The sequence below is a fragment of the Solanum lycopersicum genome, chromosome 1 (assembly GCF_036512215.1).
Source record: "Solanum lycopersicum chromosome 1, SLM_r2.1".
NCBI classification, from domain to species: Eukaryota; Viridiplantae; Streptophyta; class Magnoliopsida; order Solanales; family Solanaceae; genus Solanum; species Solanum lycopersicum.
In genome coordinates this window covers 4,238,905-4,258,825 of record NC_090800.1, presented here as the reverse complement: position 1 = coordinate 4,258,825, position 19,921 = coordinate 4,238,905, and the positions used below count along the sequence as shown (strand labels likewise).

The 19,921-nt window shown below is 30.9% G+C and overlaps 2 protein-coding genes across 2 annotated transcripts; one reads left to right on the top strand and one right to left on the bottom strand.

Annotated features, from left to right (window-relative positions):
* Window positions 1-536: 536 nt before the first annotated feature.
* On the top strand, window positions 537-5,008 carry LOC101245486 (exopolygalacturonase-like). The gene is made up of 3 exons (XM_069293014.1): window positions 537-2,460; window positions 3,278-3,731; window positions 4,769-5,008. Exons 1-3 carry the CDS (start codon window positions 2,231-2,233, stop codon window positions 5,006-5,008), a joined length of 924 nt encoding a protein of 307 aa, XP_069149115.1. The 5' UTR covers window positions 537-2,230.
* Window positions 5,009-9,778: 4,770 nt separating this feature from the next.
* Window positions 9,779-18,692, bottom strand: LOC101268418 (pre-mRNA cleavage factor Im 25 kDa subunit 2). Its single transcript, XM_004228397.5, has 7 exons — window positions 18,337-18,692; window positions 17,856-17,901; window positions 13,906-13,999; window positions 13,677-13,750; window positions 10,620-10,706; window positions 10,393-10,503; window positions 9,779-10,204 (listed from the first exon to the last, which is right to left on the bottom strand). The coding sequence occupies exons 1-7, from the start codon at window positions 18,453-18,455 to the stop codon at window positions 10,133-10,135; spliced, it is 603 nt and encodes a 200-aa protein (XP_004228445.1). The 5' UTR covers window positions 18,456-18,692; the 3' UTR covers window positions 9,779-10,132.
* Window positions 18,693-19,921: the final 1,229 nt, after the last annotated feature.

Below are 19,921 nucleotides of genomic sequence, written 5' to 3'. Positions count from 1 at the left end.
GTGGATCGTCATTAATATCTTTGTTTGCGATAATTGTGACCTCTTGAGGGAATTGATGATTGCATCAAAAATGTGATGTTAGTACATCTGAGATTTCTTAATTGGTTAATTTTGTATCCCAAGGGCTATGAAAGAAGGAATATAAGGACCAAGACGGACATAATCAATTTTATAATCGCATATCACAATCAGCTCATAATCGCAATTTTTTTCACTGAATATTTTCTTTTATTCTTTTTGAGCTACTTAGTGAATATTCCCTATTCACAATGACACTAATTTTGAAAAAATTAAGAGTCTAGTAAATAATAGTACAATCTAGGGGTGAGCATGATACGGTATTGAAAAGTTTGATACCGTTATTTGATTTACGATTTTTTTAAAAATATTATTTTACTATCACATCAAATTAATTCGGTATAAATTAATATTTTGTATATCGATTTTGGTATTTCATGGTACTGTAAATAGTTTAATATAGTTTGGTCAACTTCAAGTTTTAAACTTACATATATTTATATAATAAAGAATTATGACTTTGACTTTTTAAGAAACAGCTCAATTATATCATATTACCTTATACATATAAAAATACTCAAAATAAAATATAAACAACTCTCTTTATTAATCAATCACTCAAAGCGAACATTAAAATCAAAATATAGTAATCAAAATCTTTGACATATAAATAATTAGTCACTATTTTTATATAAGTTGACTGGACTTACCATGATATTCATTCAACATACCATGATATAATTCATTTTTCTTTCTTTGTAACTCACTAAATCCAAACAAATATTTTGGGTGTAATAATTTAATGTAAATTGTCAAAAATAACACTTGTCAACACTAGTAAGGAAATAATTTAATCTGAAATAAGTATAATTGAGTCAACTAGAAAGTCAAAGGAAAAAAGAAGGTCTATATAAACACCAATTGAAAAAAAGAAAAAATAAAGAACAAAGAACAAAAAAAAAAAAATACAAATGGCTTCAAAATTTTGTTTGAAAATAGTTTTAATATTAAGCCTTGTTTTTGTATGCACTAATGCTGATGACAAAATTTTTAGTGTCATATCCTATGGTGCCAAAGCAGATGGAGTGACAGATGATAGTGAGGTGAGAACCAATTCATATTACCTTTTAATGCATTTTTAATTAATTGTCATTTTTTATATACACACAAATACTATATAAAAAAAATCAGCTTTTAGCGGTTATTAATATGTACGTTAACAAAGCGTGTTAATATCTTCATTAATATAAATTAATTGTCATTATATTCATTGTTGCTATCAATTTTAGAGACGTTTATTAATTATCATGAAAAAAAATCATATTTAGTGGAAATTAAATTATTGATGATTAATTGCCGCTAAAACTCAATTTTGACATAAGAATGAGTCTCTTTTTTTTTTGTGTGTGTTTATTTTTATTTATTTAATTCATTATTTCATGTATAACATGTCTTCTTCTTCTCTTCTTTTTTTTTTTTTTGGTAAATGAGTAAATATAGTTTTTTTCCTATTTGGTGTTTTAATTAATTGTCATATATATATATATATATATATGCATATTAACAAAAGGTGTTAATATCTTTATTAATATTAGTTAATTATTATTGCATCTAATGTTGCTATAAGTGCATCAGACATTTACTAATTTCCATGAAAAAAAAAATTTGGCGGCAATTAAATTATTATTGTTGATTAATTGTCACTAAAAATTAGTTTTTTTACATAGTAAAAGTCTCATTTTTACTTTTTAATGTATCTTTAATTTTATTCAAGTCTATATAATGATGTCTTCTTCTTTTATTCATCGATTTTCATCCGGTGTTCAATATCCACATTAGAGTCTGACTAAATCTGAATTTACATCGAAGGTTTCACTGGAGTCTGACTAAATTTGGATTTGCACCAGAAGTCCCACATTGGTGGGTGTAAAAGCACTCCCTAAGAAAGGGGATTCCCCACATCCAAAGGGATTCAAACCCGAAATCTCTTAATTAAGAATAAAGCAATACTTACCACTCCACAACGACATTTTATGATAGTAAATATAGTTGCCATTATTCATGTAGATATAAGAAATTTAGTGACTAATTAAATATTCTTTTACTAATTTTTTTATTTTTTTTTTATAAATATAAGGTATTTTTGAAAGCTTGGAAGGATGCATGCAAATGGAATGGAGAAGCTACATTTTTGATACCTCTAGGAACATATATGATATATGGTGTAACTTTTTTTGGACCATGCAAAGGATCCTTAATTGTTAAAATTCAAGGAGTTATTAAAGCTTCAACAAATCCTAATATATTTTGCAAGGGTTCTTGGATTTCTTTTGAACATATAAATAACTTAGAGATTAAAGGTGGTGGAACTTTAGATGGTGAAGGAGCTTCTGCTTGGGGACAATCTCAATGTGCAACTCGTCCTTATGTAAGTTTTCATTAGTTTTATTTTTTTCAGTCGGTGTTTGGTATTTAAATTGGAGTCCCGATTAAATTTGGATTTCTGTTGGGAGGTCTTAAGGGGTAAAACACTCCCTTACGAAGGCGATTATGTCCTAAGGGTTCTCGACCAGAGACCTTTTGGTTAAGGATGAAGAAGTACTTACCAATTTTCATTAGTTACACTATATTTTTTTTTGTCTAAATTACTTTGATTAAGATTAGTTATACTGAATTTTACGTTATCTATTATCTGTTTTAATTTATTTTTTTAAAATGCTTATTTGATAAAGCATTAGATGAAAGTTGAAGTGAAAATAAATCATTATTTGACACGATAAAATTTTAATTTTGGTCTCTAAATTAATTTGTGTTCTTATTTTGTTGTATTCATTTTGTGCCTCCTCTTGTGAAAGGTAAAGTAAATTTTTAATTTAAAAAAAGATTTTGTACTATTATAAGGTCACAAATTGGGGTACACATGACCGGATTAGTGCGAGTTTTTCAAATATCAAATCAAATTATTTATGTCGAACTTTTAAATTTATAAATCAAATCAAACTAATAAAATTCAATTTTTTTAAACCTAGTGCTCCAAATATTTCTTTAAGTCCTATCAGAATATGCGATTTGATTCGATTTTCTGTTTAATTTAATAAAGCTTGTGTTATTTCCTTGATCTTTTTATGGTTTACAATTAATTTCTTTTGTGTGCATGTGAAGTTGTTACTAACTAAATATTATTTTCAATATTTTTTTAGACTATTGGATTGAGTTCTATCCAAAATGCAATTGTGCATGGTATACACTCTATCAATAGCAAGATGTTCCATTTTGATATCTATAATTCCAATAACGTGACATTAAGTCATGTACATATAATTGCACCAAGTGATAGTCCCAACACTGATGGAATTCACATTAGTTTATCGTCGAATATTCGAGTTTTCGATTCGAATATTGGTACTGGAGATGATTGTATATCTATATTTGCTGGAAGTCAAAATGTTAATATTTCTAGAGTCACATGTGGTCCTGGCCATGGAATAAGCATTGGAAGCTTAGGGAATAAACCAAATGAAGTTGTTAAAGATGTACATGTGAAAAATTGTACTCTTATTGCTACTCAAAATGGAATGAGGATTAAGACTTGGGCATCATCAAATGTTGGTGCAGCTACAAATATATATTTTGAGGATATTCTAATGGACAAGGTGGATAATCCTATTATTATTGATCAATATTATTGTCCTTCACATACTTGCAATATTAAGGTACTAATTTCTTTTTTCCTTCATTTCATCTTCAAATTTTATATATTGAGTATGTTTACTTGGGGGAGGGGGGTATGGGTTCAAACGAATCCGAATTCACTAGTTTTTTCGTAGATTTTATATTTATATTAGAAAATTAAAAAAATGTATGTATATTAACTTGCAATTAAACCTCCCACTAAAACTGAATGATGAATGATGACTCTGTGGTACAGAATTAGTGGTGAAAATACTTTTCATACTAGTGTTGTGGGTTTGAATTCTACTGTCGATAAAAGTTTCTATGTGTAAAAAAAATATATGTCTTGCAATATTTTTCTCTTTTATCCTAAATTAAAAAATCCCAAGCATGATTTGTAATATTTTTTCCGTCCGTCCTAAATTTAGAACCCCCAAGCATATTTTGTAACATTTTTCTCTTCTATCTTAAATTTTAAAACCCCCAAGAATGCTTTGTAATATTTTCTCTTCCATCCTAAAATTTAAACATTCAAACTCCCAATCCCGACTTTGCCACTAAACTCATAAGACATGTTCAATAAAAAATAAACTTTTTGAATAATACTTTTCTTTATTTTTGGCGAAATTCTTGAATATGAAAGACATTTGAAAAAAATTGTTATTCCTTCAGTTTCAAAAAGAGTGACCTAGTTTGACTAAGCACGTAGTTTAAGAAAATAAAGAAGACTTTTGAAGCTTGTAGTTCTAAATTAAAGTTTTGTCAAATGTACGAAATTATCTTTTAATTTTGTGATCTTACACATGTCATGTGAAAAACTGAAAGTAAAATGTTTTTTTAAAAAAAGGTCATTCTTTTTTAAACAAACTAAAAAGGAAATGAGAATATTCTTTTTTAAAACAGAGGGAGTAATAAACAATAAAATGAGTTTTTTTTTTGTTTTGTTTTGTGAATTACACATATTTTAGTATCCCAAACACACATATGTCTATGTGAAATATGAAAATTTGTATAAGCTTTATACTTTGTATTAATTTATTGATTTCACTCTCATTTTATTTATTTTTTTAATTTGTAGAAAAGCTTAGTGCAAATCAAGGGTGTGACATTCAACAACATAAGAGGAACTTCAAGTTCATTGGTGGCAGTGAATTTTAATTGCAGTTCTTCATTATCTTGTCAAAAAATTAATCTTAATGATATTGATTTGATTAATTATAATACTAAACCTACAATTGCATCGTGTGCTAATGCCATTGGACACGCCACCGGCATCGAGTTACCTCCGAGTTGCTTAAAGTCTGTTCTTGAATCTTAAACTTAGGGTTATTTGAATTTCAATAAAGTTAGAAAAAAAGAACGATCGATGATTTCTTATAGATTGAGATTTTTTGTACTCGATTGATTTCTCTAAATAATAATTCTTAATCATTCTTGAGATATTATTGATCTTATATGAGATTTTGTTATTTTTAATTTTGGAAAACTTTTTTCTGTTAAGGCATTGATGATTGTTATGGAAATATTGAAAATATGACCATTTGCAAAAAAAATCGAATTTATTTATTTAATTGAGTATATATATCTCTTACTTGTATAATTTTTTTAATACTTTTAATTTAGAATTAAATTCTCATTATCTATTGATCTCATTTTTTTTCACTAAATAGAAATTTAAAAATTCATATGCTTCACGCTGTTAAAAAAAATTGAAGTGAAAAAATAACTTGATATACTATATATAAGATAAAAACAACACTAGAAAACTTCTTCAAGAGACATTGCGATTTATTTTCTTTTTATTTCGATAAGTAGTGATTCGGACCATTATGAAAGATACTATTCATACATTAATGTTTGTATTTCTTTAAGGGAATAATACCTATAGCTTTACAAGATCATGGGGAACAATTGTTTGAGTTCGAAACAGATCATGGCGTTATGCGAAAGCTTATAATTCACAAATTGTATGATAATGAATTAGATGACAAATAAAACTATACTAAAAGACGTAAACTGATGATAAAAAGAAAAATATTTTAAATTGTTGAGAGAATAAATCTCCCCATAAATTAAAGGCATAATACATATATTGGACCCTAAATTTGGTTTCAAATTTTAACTTTGACCTTCAACTTTCATAATGCACAAACATACACTTTAACCATCCAACTTTTAAATAAATAAATGCATGAGTCCTACATGACAAAATACATGTAAGATACCACGTAGGACAAAAAATGATATGTAGGATGACATGTAGGACATGTATGCCTATTTGTTCAACTTTATACAAGTTTAAGTGTCTAATTGTGCACACCCAAAGTTGAAGGACATAAATGTGATTCGAAGCCAAGTTAAACGGCATATTTATGTATTATGCCTAAATTAAACTATTAAACGTCTACATTGTGGAAGTTATTGTGTTATGTTATGAGAATAGGGATCTTCAATTAATTATAGATTTTCAGAATTTTCTTCTAAGGAAAGAATAAACTAATATTGAAGAAAATTATATTTTTCTTTCAGAAAAAGTTAAAACATTAATGGTAATAATTTGACTTTTCTTTAAGAAAAAAAAACTTTAAATAAGAAAAGAAAATCAGGGCAAAACTCTAACAAATCTCCCTTTTTGACTGAATTTTCTTATCAAAACTTGATTTGTCTCATTCATATGCTTGATAATTTTGTTCTTCACAAGATCTTCATATATCATTGCTGCTTACCATGATTTAAAAATTGATATGAGTTAAAATTTAAAGTCTTGTGTTAAAAGTTATGAGCAAGGTTGAAAGTGAAGTAAGATGCATGAGTCAAAGTGAATTAATATTAAGGGAAAAAGTTCTGATATACCCCTCAACTTTGTCATTTGGATCTGATATACCCCTCGTTATAAAAGTGGCACATATATGCCCTTACCGTTATACAAACTGCTTACATATACTCCTGCCATTACAAAATAGCTCACATATACCCTTCATTTAACGGAAGTTAAAAGATTAGTTTTTAAATTTATATTTATTAGTTCTAATTTTTTTTTAAAAAAAAATATTTAGGAGTATATATGATTCTTCTATCAAAGTTCAAGGTATATTTTAATTTTTTTCATACATAAATTATTTTTTGACTTCTTTTATTATAATTATTTGAGTTTCTTATTCTTATTTTGTTTTTTTCTTACATTCCTTAGTTTAAAGAAAAAAAATTAAACTATTTTTTTGTGTGTATTGTAATTTAATTTCGTATTCGAAGAAAAAATTTGTTCATCTACAATAAGTTTTACAAGAATATTAGTGAAACATAAAATAAATTTGATTCAAAATAATAATTATAAATTAGTCATTGAAACAAAAAAAAAAGTCAAAAAATAATGTTTGACGAGGATTAAATTTTCTCATATAGGATTATACTTTTTAGAAAAAAATAATAAAAATTTAAATTAAAATTATTTTTTTTTCATTTCCGTTAGAGAAAAAGGGTTGAGCCATTTGTTTACAAGTAGGGGTATATATGAGTCAATTTCATAAAAAGGGGTATATCAGCTCTAAATGACAAAGTCGAGAGGTATATCAGACCATTTTCCCTAATATTAATATCATAAGTTAAAAATGGAGCTCATGCATTAAAAGTAAGATGCATGAGTCAAAAGTGGCGCTCATGCTTTAAAAGTAAATATACATGAGTTAAAAGTGAAGCTCGAGCATTAAAATTTGCAGGGATTGAAAGTTGGAGCCCAAGCTCTAAAGTAAGCATGAGTTAAAAAGCAATTCTATTTTATAATATGGAGAGCAACAAGATATTGTTGAAAATATATTTGAAAATTTTCTCCACATGTAGTAGCGCAAAATTTTTTATTATTATCACGTTGATTGCAAATTGATTTGAAAATCATTTGAACATGTCTTCAATCTTGTTCAACCATTGGATGATTAAATCTGATATCACTTGTTGGGTTACGAAGGTGAATAAGGTGTCATGCAAAAACTTACAATTGTAAATCATAAAGTTGATAAATCAAATGACAACTTATACTAAAAACATATTATTATTATTATTATTATTATTATTATTATTATTATTATTATTATACGAAAACTAATATAAAGAAAATATTAAAACTGTTGAGAGAATAAATCTTCCGTAAACCAAACCCTTAAATTTCTGTACTGTGAAAGTTATTCTGTTATACCATGAGAATATGAATCTTCAATTTATAGATTTCCAGACTTTTACTCTAAGAAAAGAATAAACTAATATGAAAGAAAAGTATATTTTTTCCTTCAAAAAAAATTCAAGCATTAATAATAATTCTAATAATTTTTTTTAAAAGAAAAAAAATAAACTTCAAATAAGAAAAAAAAATCAGGGCAAAATCCTAACAACAATACCTATTGCTTCACAGTGATCCACGTCATATTGTAGCATTTAGGGTCAGTCAACAAGAATTAAGTGATTATTTAAGTTATTTGTGTGTCGATACATGAAGTTTTAGTGATATGAATTTCAAACACTTTTTTACAAAAATTTTACAAGACCCTCCATAATGAATTGGAGGAACAATGCCTATAGGATAACTTTGATTCATACCACTTTTTAGCATTATAAGGTCACTCAATAGTAGTTAAATGATTTTCTCAATTTTTTCGTGTTTTATAACATGAATTTTTTAGTGATGGATTTTGAGGAAAAGAATTGCAAAAACTTTATAGGACCCTCTGTAATGATCTGGGAAAAAAATACACAGTGTCACTATGATCTCGCCACTTTTTCGGCATTTAGGGACCACTCAACAGGAATTAGATGATTTTCTCAATTTTTCATGTGCGTTAGTACACGACATTTTTGGTGATATAATTTTCAAACACTTCTTTAGCAATTGGAGAACAATATCTCACTTTGATTTACGCCACTTTATTAGCATTTAGGGGTCACTCAATAAGAATTAGACGATTTTCTTAATTTTTCGTGTGTATTAGTGCATGAATTTTTCAATGATATTATTTTTTTAAATGACATGGGGGAACAATGCATACAACGATTCACGCCATTGTTTTTAGCATTTAAAACCACTCAACAATAATTAGGCGATCTTTTCATGGATATGATTTTGCAGTCAAGTACATGAAGTTTTTGGGGATATGAATTTCGGACACTTTTTGGCAAAAACTTTACTTGACTTGGGAGAACACTATCTATAGTCTAACCATGATTCATGTACTTTGAAAGTACTTAGGCTCAATAAGTATTAGATAATTTTCTCAATTTTTCATGTGTATTAATATATGAATCTGTTGGTGACATGAATTTCAAGAAGTTACTTTGCAAAAACTTTACAGGGCGTCCTACCTAAGTAAACAATACATATTATTTCACCATGATTCATGTCGGCTTTTTAGCAATTAGGATCACTCAACAAGAATTAGGCGATTTTCTCTTCTTTTTTTTCCACGAGAGTTATTACCTAAAGCTCTTGATTATATGAATTCTAGGCACTTCCTTTCGCAAAACTTTATAGGACCCTCGTCCTTCTTGGAAGAACAATACTTATAATCTCACCATAGTTGATGCCACTCTTTTAGAGTTTAGTAACCACACAATAGAAATTAGGTAATTTTCTCAATTTTTTATGAACAAAGCACATGAATTTTCTGGTGATAAACTTTTTTGCAAAAACTTGACAAATACAGAACCCTCTATAATGACCTACGAAACAAATCAAATAATACATATAATCTCACTATGATACACGAAACTAATTTAGCAGTTAGGGGCTACAAACAGGAATTAGATGATTTTCTCAATTTTTCGTATGTGTTAGTACACGAGTATGTTGGTGATATGAATTTCAATAACTTGTACAAAAATTTTACAAAACCCTCCAAGGGAACAAATATCTATCATCATGATTCACACCATTTTTTTAACATTTAGGGTCATTCAACAGAAGGTACAGGCCAACATTTAGGATATTTCTAGACCACAATAAGCTAGTTAGATGGTTAGGAAAATCCTAGATGCTACAAGAACTGTGCAACAGATCAAGAATAAGATACAACTGATAGGAGATCATCCCAAAACATAGCTGAGGTTTTTATCCCAAAACATTGGTTTAGAAGAAAGTGATTCACAGAAGAAAGATCAGTTAGAATTGCTTCTTCTAAAAGCCTCTCCGAACGAAAGAAACTTAGCAGCACTATGTCAATATTCAACAAGCAAGTACGCAAAAATATGTCAATACTGTAACTGCAAAGTTGCATATTAACAGGCTATCATACTGTATCCATCGCTGTGGCCGTCCAAAAGAAACCAATTTAAGACAAACGATCAGATAAGAGTCATCTATCTGCCTATTGTAGAAAAGTGAATCAAGTCGCCCTCAAACTATGGGAACCAAAACAAATCATTTTTATCGCGGAGGAGAATTTGAATCTCCATCTACTATCTATTGATTGATCATGTTGAACTGCAATCTGGAAAGCTGTTGAGGAATTGTAGATATTACAGGTCCATATCTCTGCGATGAATTAAGAGAGCATCAGTATGCTAAGAAACTATTATAAAGATGGTCGCAGATATGATTACTACTCGCTGATGAAAGATAACACAATCCTGAAAAGGACCCTTTCATCATAGTTCTTACATACAAACTAAATTGAAAGAACAGAATAGGAGGCAACAGAGAAACCATAAATCATTCTATACCTGAACATTGTCATAAAGCTCAAACAATGGCACAGCAAGAAGTTTAAGATTTTTGGGGACAGCAAAGTATTCTCTTTCAGATAAGTGAACAAGGTAGAGCTTCTTACACTCCTGCACCACATTCAAAGAGCCAACTAAATCAGGCAAATATGAAACAAGGGATAGATTAGTGATTCATGAAACAACGGGATAGATCGGTCGATCAGAAAAACTTTATACTACTGTACCTTAGGTTTTGTTATATGTGGAGGACAGTATGGATACATTATGGTTTCAAAGTTAGGCCTCCACCAGGTGGCTATGCACTCACCTATCTGCATTTACAAATGCCACATCATAGGAAGATGTATTTATTTATATTTCAAAAGTGATAGAGAGAGAGGGAGAGAGTTATACCTTATATAAGAACAAATAAAGCGAAGTAATAATTGGGCTGGTTGGCTTTTGACACGCTTTTTATCCCATTTCAGCCCAAGTAACTTTCGGCCATGTTATCTATCGGTATAAGAACAAATAAAGCCAAGTAATAATTGGGCTGGTTGTCTTTTGACACACTTTTTATCCCATTTCAGCCCAAGTAACTTTCGGCCATGTTATTTATCAACTTATAGCCCGTTTGGCTAAACTAAAAAAAGTAGCTTTTTAAAGTTGTTTTTGAAAGTCAGACCTTTAGTAACTTTTAAATTAAAAAAATGAAAAGTAGCGGAGTACCTACTTCTCAACTTTTTATCAAGTCAAACAAAAAACGAGTCTCAAGTGAACAAAGAACTATCAATAAGTTCTACTGATGATGGGATAAACTGAATCGATCAAAAATTATGGTGGATTATGTTTGTGCATACAACGTTACACTTAACACTATGCAAGAAGATGAGGATCTTGAACCTTTGTCTGTCGAAGAATGTCGATGAAGATGTGAAAATGGCATGAGGCAATTCAATCAGAATTGAATTCACTTGCTAAACATGAGGGGTTTGAACCAGTAGTCCAAATTCCTAATGATGCAATAACTTTTCGAAATGTCATCAATTTAGTTGTACATGGAAGTATTGATACTAGTTCAGAAGATACCGAATATTAAATATATCTAGATGATAACATATCCATAACCTATCCTGTGATCTATTTAAGTTAGGTGATCTATCTAAGTGTAAAATACAGTAGTGATTATTTATAGCCAAAAAGTAGTGTACAAACATATTCTAATAGAATTGTATAAACCTATTCATATTCTAACACCCCTCAAGCTAGTGCATACAATTCATGTACCTAACTTGTTACAAATGTAATTAACACGAGGACCGATGAGGAGCTAGGTGAGATATCTACAAGTTGATCACCTCGACTTTAAAAAATTGACAATTGATCTCAATGTGCTTAATCTTCTCATGAAATATTGAATTTGATGCATAATGTCGATAAAACAAAGTGAGATAAAATTACAGTACTGAACTTCTCAAAACAAACTTGCAAAGACTGTTTCAGGCCCTAGAATGACTCACATAATCGACATATGCCGGAGTACTAGATCTGATGCCGGAAAGTGGCCACAATCTAAGAAATAAAATTATAGGGGTAGGGTCAAAATGATGGCAAGACCCAACTAGAAATAGAAATTATATTGGAAAGGTCGAATTGATGGAACAACCCTATTGAAAAAGAAATAATATGGATAGGATCGGAATGATGGCAACATCCTACTGAAAAAGAGAGATTATATGGGTAGGGTCAGAATGAAGGCACAACCCTATGCAAATCGAATTTGAGGAGTCACTGGAAAGACGAATGGAACTATGCAAATCAAATTTGAGGAGTCGCCGAAAAGACACAGTGTTATACAACTCAAATATGAGAAAGTAGTCCGGAAAAATCCACAATACTACGCAAATTAAATATGAAAAGTAGTTTGGAGAGAAGCACGATGCTACGCGAATCACATATGCAAAAAAGGAGTCACTGAAAGGATGGTACGGTGCTACACAAATTAAATATAAAAAGTGATCACCGGAAAGATCACATGGGTACACATATAGGGTATTAAAAAGTAGTCACCAGAATGATGGCACGATGCTACACAAATAAGATATGAGAGTTTTACCGAAATGACGACATGGTGCTACAAAAATTAATTATAAAAAAGTAGTGGCCGGAATGATGGCACGGTGCAACACAAATTAACTATGAAAAAATAATCACCGGAAAGATGACACGACACTATACAAATTAAATATGGAAAAGCATTCATTGGAAAGACGACATGGTGCTACAAGTTTTGTTAACACAATCATTGGCCAGACGAGCGACACATATGGATAATAGTCACCCGCCGACAACGGAAGCTCTTTGATTGTTTACCAAGATTGTAAAGGCTCTAATGCCATATGAAAAATATAGGAAAAGAATATTATTGAATTGTTGTTGAAGAATATTATTGAGTTGTTGTTGTCTACAATATTACGTTGAGAGCCTATTTATAGGAATACTAGAATACAATCCTTTACCAGGACTACTAATTTTATTTCTATTTTGTATTCCTATTCCTATTATAAAATAGGGTTGTATAAACCTATTCCTATTCTAATAGGATTGTATAAACCTATTCATATTCTAATAGACCCCACATGGCATCCACCTTAGTTTTACAACACTCCCTTGAATGTCTATGTAAAAGAAAAGTTCGAAGGAAAACATATATATAGATAGACATCCATAACATCATTTTAAACTTATTTTAGGTTATCTTTAACTATGACAAATACTCTCAAAAGCTAAAAATGACTTGAAACTATATTTGGCCAACTTTTAAGCAATCCAAACAGGCTCTTAGTCCATTTTAACCATCTCGCCCATTTAACGCCTATATATTCAACCACACGAATTATACTTCAAAATTAACACCTTATACCATAAAAGATGTCCAATCCTTGTTTCTTTTATCACTATTTCCATACAACATAAAGTCTGTTGAATACCTCCAATACCCATATATCTCGTATACAGAAGAAAAAAACAACTATGATTCAATTTGTTTGCCTTTAGTTTAAATTGGCACAGAATTTAAGAAAGTAAAAAGACTTAAACATTGTTGTCTCAAACTAAACATGTGTTAATGTAGCAAAATGTCGTTTAATCTTGTGGTCTTAAACATGCCACGTGTGAATTTGAAATTAAAGAGTTAACAAATTAGGAATGAGACGTTCTTTTTTAAATAGACTAATAAGAAAAGCACAACAAACAAATTAAATCAAAGGGACTACTAAACAGTGTAACAGGCACCTAATTACCTTCCAATTTGGCTGATTGGCAGGAGGATTAGCAGCAAGTTTGCTGGAAAGTTTCCTTTTCAAACCCTCGATTTCTGCAAATAACGGAAGAGAGAAGAAAAACATAAAAACATAGCAAGAAATTCACGACTTAACAGAAAAACAAAGGGAGAGAATATGGTAAGAATTTAATTTAATTCTTAACAATATGATAAGAATCAATGTGTCACAAATAAAGACAAGAACACACCATTTTCTCCTGGCTTTAGGCGTCCACCTGGGAGCTTGCAAAATGTGTTCCCAATTTGCAGAAGAAGAATATGAGGATGGTTATGTTCTTGTACCTGTGAATTTTACACACAATTAGTGATATCTGAATATTTGATAATCAGAGTGTCATCTGATAAAACAAACTTCTCCGATCTGGTTGATTTAGGTGCCAAAATTAGTATTTTCACACATCTTCTATACTGTACCACTTTGCCACATATCTCTACAGAATCTATATGAAATGTGAAGACTGCACAATTTCAAATTTTCAATAGTATGAGCTAGGTTTTTTGAAATTTGGAGGAAAAGAAAGCAGCTGATAAGTCATCTTAAATTCTTAATTTGATGAGCGCGTATATTCATTCTTTTCCCCTCACAAAATCGTAAGACCTGCTAATAGTAGCTCTATGAAGGAAAGAGCATCAATCGCCGACAGTCTCAACAAGGAAAAAACTTTTCAAAAGGTGAGGCACTACCAAGAGAAGAAAAGGCTTGATATAAGGAAAGGTGTACTCAAGCCATCTGTCCTACATACTTCTTATTCAAACCAACTAACACGATTCACCAGTTCTTCCAACTGTACAAAAATACTTAAGAAGTGTGGTAGATAACTATCTAAACATCAAGTATCCTTCAATTCTGAAATAGTTTGGTAACATTACATAAATCCTATGTACCATTCTTCTCTACTACAGAGGTTCTTCAAAACTAAAAATAATTTAAAACTCACATTCATCCCTGCATTGACATGCAAATCTATAACTAGACTAAGAATATCAAAAGATAACACTGAACCAACTGTGAATGTAATTAAAACTTCCTTAATCCCAACTAAAATGAGCTATTTTATAGATCCTTTACTTCCTTTGTGCTTTTAACTTATCCACCTTGATTTCAGGAGATCGTCTGCTATTCACTACCTTAATAATTTCAATCATTATAGTATTGCATCCACAGGCACAGACCCAAAGTCTACTTAGGATATGTTGAAACTATTTCAGGTAATATTCTTTCACTTATCCTCTCTGTGTCACTTGCATCCTCTATTTGACTAAACATTTCTAACCTGGTCCAGTTTTGTATAACCACACATCTTAGAAACAACAATCCCATACCCAGTGTAATCACACAAGTGAGGTCTAGAGAGGGTGGGGTAGAGATGTTTCCCATAAACCCTCGGGTCAAGAAAATCGTTTTTCAGGACAGGTTTGGAAAAAAATGCGCGAGTAAAAAAATATGATGAAAATATTGAAAAACAAAAAGTAATAACAGTAAAAATAATAAAGATAACCAAAGTAAAAAATACAACAATAATAATAATAAAATTGAAGAATAAGCTACTGCTAGCATATTAATGATAACACATTTATCTTATCATCCACATTAATAGAGGCCCAAGCCACCCAACAGTTAATACCACACGCATTGATAGTGCAAGCCCCTTATTATTTTTAATAATCAGACTCCACTTTGTTTTGTCCAATTTTCTGACTCAAGCTCTCATCATAAAGCTGCAAGAAAAATCTTCATGCCAGACTTGTGGCACTGTGAAATTTAGCATAATCAAATATGCTATTATATGCTTTCTCCCGGGCTAATTAACATCAGATGGAGATTCTTCCTCCTTCCTAGAAACTCCAAATAGATCTTCTAAACTAAAAGATAGCATGCATAAATACAGGTCCAATTCAACCATTTTGCAAAATTTGCCTCAGAGAAAGGAAAAACAAGCTAACCCTAATTATGGATGAGCTAACCAACACAATACTAGATGAAATCTCATAGTCTATGCTATTTGCTGATTATATTGTGCTAAATCACATAATTGATGAAACCCGGGAGGTGTCAACCAAAAGCCGCTTGAACTAGGGAGAAATGCTTTAGAGAGTAAACGGATGTCTGATTTGCAGTATAGGATAAAGTAGTTAAGAGTATAGAACTGTACAACATTTGTTCCTCTGTTTGGTTACTACTTTCTTTCTTGGTATAATAATCGTTGTATAACTTATACAGGAGTCATAGTTTTATTATATACCATCTCCTATGTGGGATAAGCATTACATTGATTTGTTACACATGAATAATAATCGAATTGACAAAATTTCCTTCTCTCCAGAGATTTTTAATACCTTGATCATTTCTCTTTCTTCAAGGACCAAGAGTAAAATTGGAAACAAAAATTTATCCAACTTAAAACCAAACACATGATTTAAATTGTACACTACATATCTCATTTTTTATGCAATGAACCAAACACCTGATAAAAAGTAATCTTTGCATCACAATCCCTATATTTTTTTTTTTTTGAGATTCACAATCCCTGCATTATTAATCCATGCATTACAATCATTGTGCAACTTGTTTTTAAATCACACGACTCCTAAAGACTTTAGGGTAAATGGAAGTAGAAAGGTATACATGCACACCAAGGTTAGTCATTAGTCAACATTGAGAAGAGCAGAGAAAAGGTCAAGACTAGCCGAGATTGAGGTATCAAAATGCAAATAATTAATATATACGCTTGCCATTTCAAGAGAATTTTAGGATAGATGAAGAAATGAGCATGCCAATGAACCTTTTGGAAATCAAATGGCTATTAGACATGAAAGGGAAGCCACAAAGTTATATCTGTCTGTTCCTTTTTCTTTTCACCTCGTGACATTTTTTCCTTCTGTCTAACAGCCAAAGAAATCTCTACGAATCAACATATACTTGTGTATACTAATAAATGCATCACCCACTATCTTAGATTTTATAATAGGTGGCATTGATCATCAAAATAAGCATGTGATAATTTCTCTGATCTGATTATTCTTTCCAAGATACTTTCTTAACTCTTCCCTAACAGGTTTCGGGCATGTTGTACAACTTCTAACATTACCTCAGTAAAGTATTACAACAACGTACCTGTGATCCCATAAATAAGGTCCGAGGAGGGTGGGGTGCACGCAACCCTTACTCCAACCTTAGGTAAGGTTTAATAAGACCCTCGGCTCGAGAAAAGCATTTTCGAAATAGGTTTGAGAAATACAAAGAGTGAAAAGTTCTCAAAATAAAACAAGAGTGGAAACTTATATAGCAAAACACGGAAGACAAGTAAAGTATTGCCGACAAAAAAATAGTAGAGATAAGCAAAGTAAAAAAAGACCACACACAATAGTAGTGAGACAGATAGGGGAAAGGTAAGCAATAAAAATGTTCTAAACTAGCGCCAAGTTCACCCACAGATAAGAGAGACAATGCTCAACTACCAACCTTCTACCCAAATCCTCGACCTCCCCTTTCTCCTATGTATAGCATGCCCTCGATGTGTCATGTCATGTCTAATCACCTTTCCCCGATTCTTCTTCTAGCGCTCCTCAAGCCTTTCACTGCCACTCTCACACCTCCTCAGTGAGGCATTTATGTTCTCACTCTTACATGCCCTAACCATCTCAATCTTAGATGCCCTAACCATCTCAATCTCGCTCCCGACATCTTTTCCACCATGGAGGTCCACGGTGGTCACTCCCACCTTGTCCCGAATATAATCCTTCCTAATGTTATCCCTCTTAGTAATGTTTGTAACAATCAATAGCCAAAACTTGAAAATGCGGCAGATTAGTTGAAAAACAGCCACTTGAGCTCAGGGTATTCAGTTCAAACTTCAGGAAATTTTCCTAAAATTATTCTCTCATGTTGCCTGTTGAGATTCGCATCTAGGTGTATTGTAAACAAAACTTGTCTGCTTTATAAGTGATAGTAAACTAGCAACAAGATGCAATACACAGAACATAAGTCAGCATCTAGGACAAAACCAGACATATACATATACATCCACCCCAGAGGTTGAGGCTTCGGAAAAAGTGACAGTAATATCAAAATGGGGTGACATTAAAGCTAATGCAAATAGAAGCCTTAAAAATTGAAATGAAGAATGGAGAACCATACCAATAGAATTCCTTCAACACTTGTCCTTACACCCTCCTTCATGTAGCTGCAAACAATACCTTATCTTAGATGTTTGTTAACAAAAAAAGGTAGAACACGTTTAGGCGTGAATTCTATACTTAGGTATTTTTGCAAATGCTCAAGTGTGATACTGAACTTCTCCGAATTTTCAAGTGCTATACTAAATTATTGAGTCTAAGGTCCATTCACAAATCTACAACTTTCACAAAACCATCATTTCTAAATGAAATTCATGTTCAAAAGCAACTTCAACTCCAACAATCTAAACGCCTATTAATTTGTCAATCCAAATAATCAAGTATTAGATATCTATGCGTCCAAAGAAAACAGAACAGTCTTAAGTCCCCGAAAGGGTTTAAGCTAGGGTTTTATGGAATCACTTAGTCCAAGAACGAAAGTGAGTATGTGTTCACTATAGCCGACGAGAAAATTTTCCAGAACGAAAGGAAAAGCTACGTACTTGACTTTCATACGAGCAAGGCGATCGGCAACGGATGTATCCTTCTCCATTTTATGCTCTTTTGTACCAAATGTATAGCTAGAGAGTGGGTATGTATTCACTATAGCGGACGAGGCCATTTTGATCAGTTCAATCGCTTCTTTTGGGCAAGAACGGCGAGAATGATTTTCCGGCGACAGTTCGCCGGTGATATGGTTTCTTCTTTCTTGGTTTTAGATGCTTCTGGACTTGAGAAAAAGATTTTGAAATTATATTAGGATTTCATTAAATACATATTCGCCATGGTATCTTCATCTTGATTTTTGAGATAATTATGAAATATATAATCGATTAGGTATTCGTTAATTTGGTGAATCGTTACTTTATTTTGAAGTGTTTTAAATATAATTATTAAGAGTTTTAACATAAATATATTTTAATTTTTTTAGATAATTTTTTCCTGATATAACAATAGAAATCTTTGAATGAATTTGAAATGTTTTATGTTCGTCTTTTTAATAGAAAATAAGTATGATTTTGTTTGTATAAAAAATAAGTTTGTGATTTTAGTGTATGCAACATTTAGAGATTCAATGAAGAAAATTGCTAAATAAATTGGTGTTGACTTGAGATACAAATGTATGAAGCTTAAGTATAAGATAAAAGTCAGTAATGTCCCTTTGAAAATAAACAATGAGATTTGTGTAAGAGTGTATATGTCGTTGAAGAAAGATAATAGGGATTTAAAGAAGCATGCCCTTTGTATGTCTGTATTTATGAAGGATATCACAGTTGATACACAATTATGAGTGCTTAGTGTATCATTCGTGAGTGAACAAATTCTGATATTATTTCAAACATCAATAAAAAAAATAATGACAGATGAAGTTTACAAGGACAAGGAAACTTTAAAATTTGTGATAACGTAGTGTGTCATTGATCATATGCTCCAGTAAAAAACAAACAAATAAAGTAAAACCATGTATGTATATTTGTATACTTAATTAAATTGTTCTACTAACAATCTTCATGTATGTATTATGTGTATTTGTATTTTTAATCGTTTCAAAAGTTATACTCTTTTTTGTGTGTCTGAGAATTGTGGATGAATAATGAAGTCATCTAATATCAATTCATTGAGAATGTTTATAATAAGAAATTCATAAATGAGCATACATGTCCCTTGAAAGGCTAGGTGTATTGTTAATGACACGCAACAAGCAATTTTGTTGGAAGGATAATCAAGTCCAAACTAGTAAATCATAAAAGAAAGTTAACACCAGAGGATATACAAGATAATGTTAGACTAGACTTAGAGTAGATGTATCCTACACAGTAGCATGAACGACTAAGGAAAGTCTATAAATTCATTAGAAGGGACACCATCTAATTCTTATAGTAAATTGTTGAGTTACTTATACATATTGAATACTATCTATCCTGGATCACATATAAGAATGAAGAAATCGATGAAAATCAATTTTTATATCTTTTCATTTCTCTCTTTCCGTTCATAAAAGAGTTTTGAAAGTTGTAGCGTGATTATTGTAGTGAATGGCAGCCACATCATGAGACTTATAATGATATGGAGCAGATAATTCATTTA

What these genes read in the sequence shown, in the direction of transcription:
- LOC101245486 (XM_069293014.1), top strand. Translation starts at nt 2,231, where the DNA reads ATGATATATGGTGTAACTTTTTTTGGACCATGCAAAGGATCCTTAATT. An exon ending in CCTTATGTAAGTTTTCATTA is followed by an intron (nt 2,461 to 3,277) that starts GTTTTATTTTTT and finishes CTCTATCAATAG; the next exon opens with CAAGATGTTCCATTTTGATA. An exon ending in CACATACTTGCAATATTAAG is followed by an intron (nt 3,732 to 4,768) that starts GTACTAATTTCT and finishes TTTAATTTGTAG; the next exon opens with AAAAGCTTAGTGCAAATCAA.
- LOC101268418 (XM_004228397.5), bottom strand. Translation starts at nt 18,455, where the DNA reads ATGGCCTCGTCCGCTATAGTGAATACATACCCACTCTCTAGCTATACA. An exon ending in GTGTTGAAGGAATTCTATTG is followed by an intron (nt 14,000 to 17,855) that starts GTATGGTTCTCC and finishes TAAAATTCACAG; the next exon opens with GTACAAGAACATAACCATCC. An exon ending in CCAATCAGCCAAATTGGAAG is followed by an intron (nt 10,707 to 13,676) that starts GTAATTAGGTGC and finishes TTGTAAATGCAG; the next exon opens with ATAGGTGAGTGCATAGCCAC.